Raw genomic sequence first — 1,386 nt, forward strand, 5'->3', positions numbered from 1 at the left:
CAAACATACACAGGATGAACATATGCAGTAAGATTTTTGTCCTCCAAAACAAGGTGTTGAATTATGCTGTAAAAGAGTATTTCTCTTAAGACTGTATATATGAGGAGCAAGCATGCAAATCAGGTGCTCAGGTGTTTTCTCTCCTCTCATTTTATTGCTGCTCTGAAAGCAAATACAAATGGGAGTTGATTTTCAGCTTGAATACAATACAGCTTATGAAGTTTCCCTTTGGTAGAAACAACAATGGCAAATTATTTCCCTCCCCTGTGTGCAGGTGTTGCTGCAGTTAGCCTGCGGTGCATTTCTCCTGGACTCAGCTCTGTGTGAAGCCATTAACGTGCCGATGGACAAGCTGAAGTGGACGTCACCCTTCACCAGCCACCGCTCCAGCCTGGGCCCCCTGTCTCACTCCAGCAGCCGCCGCACTGACAGCTCAGATGATGGGTCCAGATCACCGCTTGAGCCAGATCATTATCAGAGAGCGGCAGAGCACACTGCTGGCATCCACAGCCCCTCTTATCTATCTAGAAACGCATGGCAGGATGCTGCTCAGCCCACCGCCTTTGAGCCCCAGTTTTTCCCGTTCACCCAGGCGGATGCTGGAAGGAGCTCGGGTTTCGGCGGCTCGGAAACAGCATCACCCAGCAGCTCACTGAAGAGGATGCAGGATCCGGAGAATTTGGTGTGGGCAACAGCAGTTGCCCTGGCCTGGCTGGAGCACAGCTCTGCCAGTTATTTTACGGAGTGGGAGCTAGTGGCTGCCAAAGCCAGCATGTGGCTGAATGCACAGGACATCCCAGAGGGGAAAGATTTAGCCTCCATCAAGGCTGCTGCCAATCAGCTCTTCATAATTCTCAGACACTGGGATGAAAACCTGCAGCTGAACATGCTCTGTTACAACCCCAACAGTGTCTGAGACCTGAAACACACCACTGAAGGCACCGAGTGCCGTACGTTACTATGCTAACAGGCTGTACCGTCACAGCAGCGTTGCAGTATTCAAACCCCTTGAAATGTATTCATATTATGTTACATGATAGACCAACACCATGGTTTTGTTGTAAAAGGAAAATGCTCAATTCATTTCAAAAATAGAAATTAAAATTAAAAAATTAGGCTAAGGATTTTGATTCGACCCTCTTTGCTTATAACCTCTTAAATAGAAGCCAGTCTAAAAAAATTACTCTGAATGTTATCAATAAATGCAATCATTTGTGTGCAATTTAATTTAGGAATAAAGGAAGTTGTTCTACAAAGGCCCCAGAGGCTCATTAGAAAGAGTAGCATTTTTTTTTTATTCTTTCTCTCTTTTCTTTATGTCTATCTCTCTCTTCCCTTTGTTCTTATCCCCTCTCCCTTTCTATATCTGTCCGTTGCATACCATTT

The 1,386-nt window shown here is 45.5% G+C and overlaps 1 protein-coding gene across 1 annotated transcript in view; it reads left to right on the plus strand.

The window, feature by feature from the left end:
• The window catches only part of vwa5b1 (von Willebrand factor A domain containing 5B1), a 70,551-nt gene extending 69,546 nt beyond the window's left edge, over positions 1–1,005 (plus strand). The window contains exon 22 of the mRNA XM_015391036.1: positions 275–1,005. Coding sequence (XP_015246522.1) covers positions 275–916 — 642 coding nt within the window. The 3' untranslated portion in view covers positions 917–1,005. The remainder of the gene's footprint in view (positions 1–274) is intronic.
• Positions 1,006–1,386: the final 381 nt, after the last annotated feature.

The sequence above is a fragment of the Cyprinodon variegatus genome, unplaced genomic scaffold (assembly GCF_000732505.1).
Source record: "Cyprinodon variegatus isolate N-32 unplaced genomic scaffold, C_variegatus-1.0 Scaffold522, whole genome shotgun sequence".
Classification (NCBI taxonomy): Eukaryota; Metazoa; Chordata; class Actinopteri; order Cyprinodontiformes; family Cyprinodontidae; genus Cyprinodon; species Cyprinodon variegatus.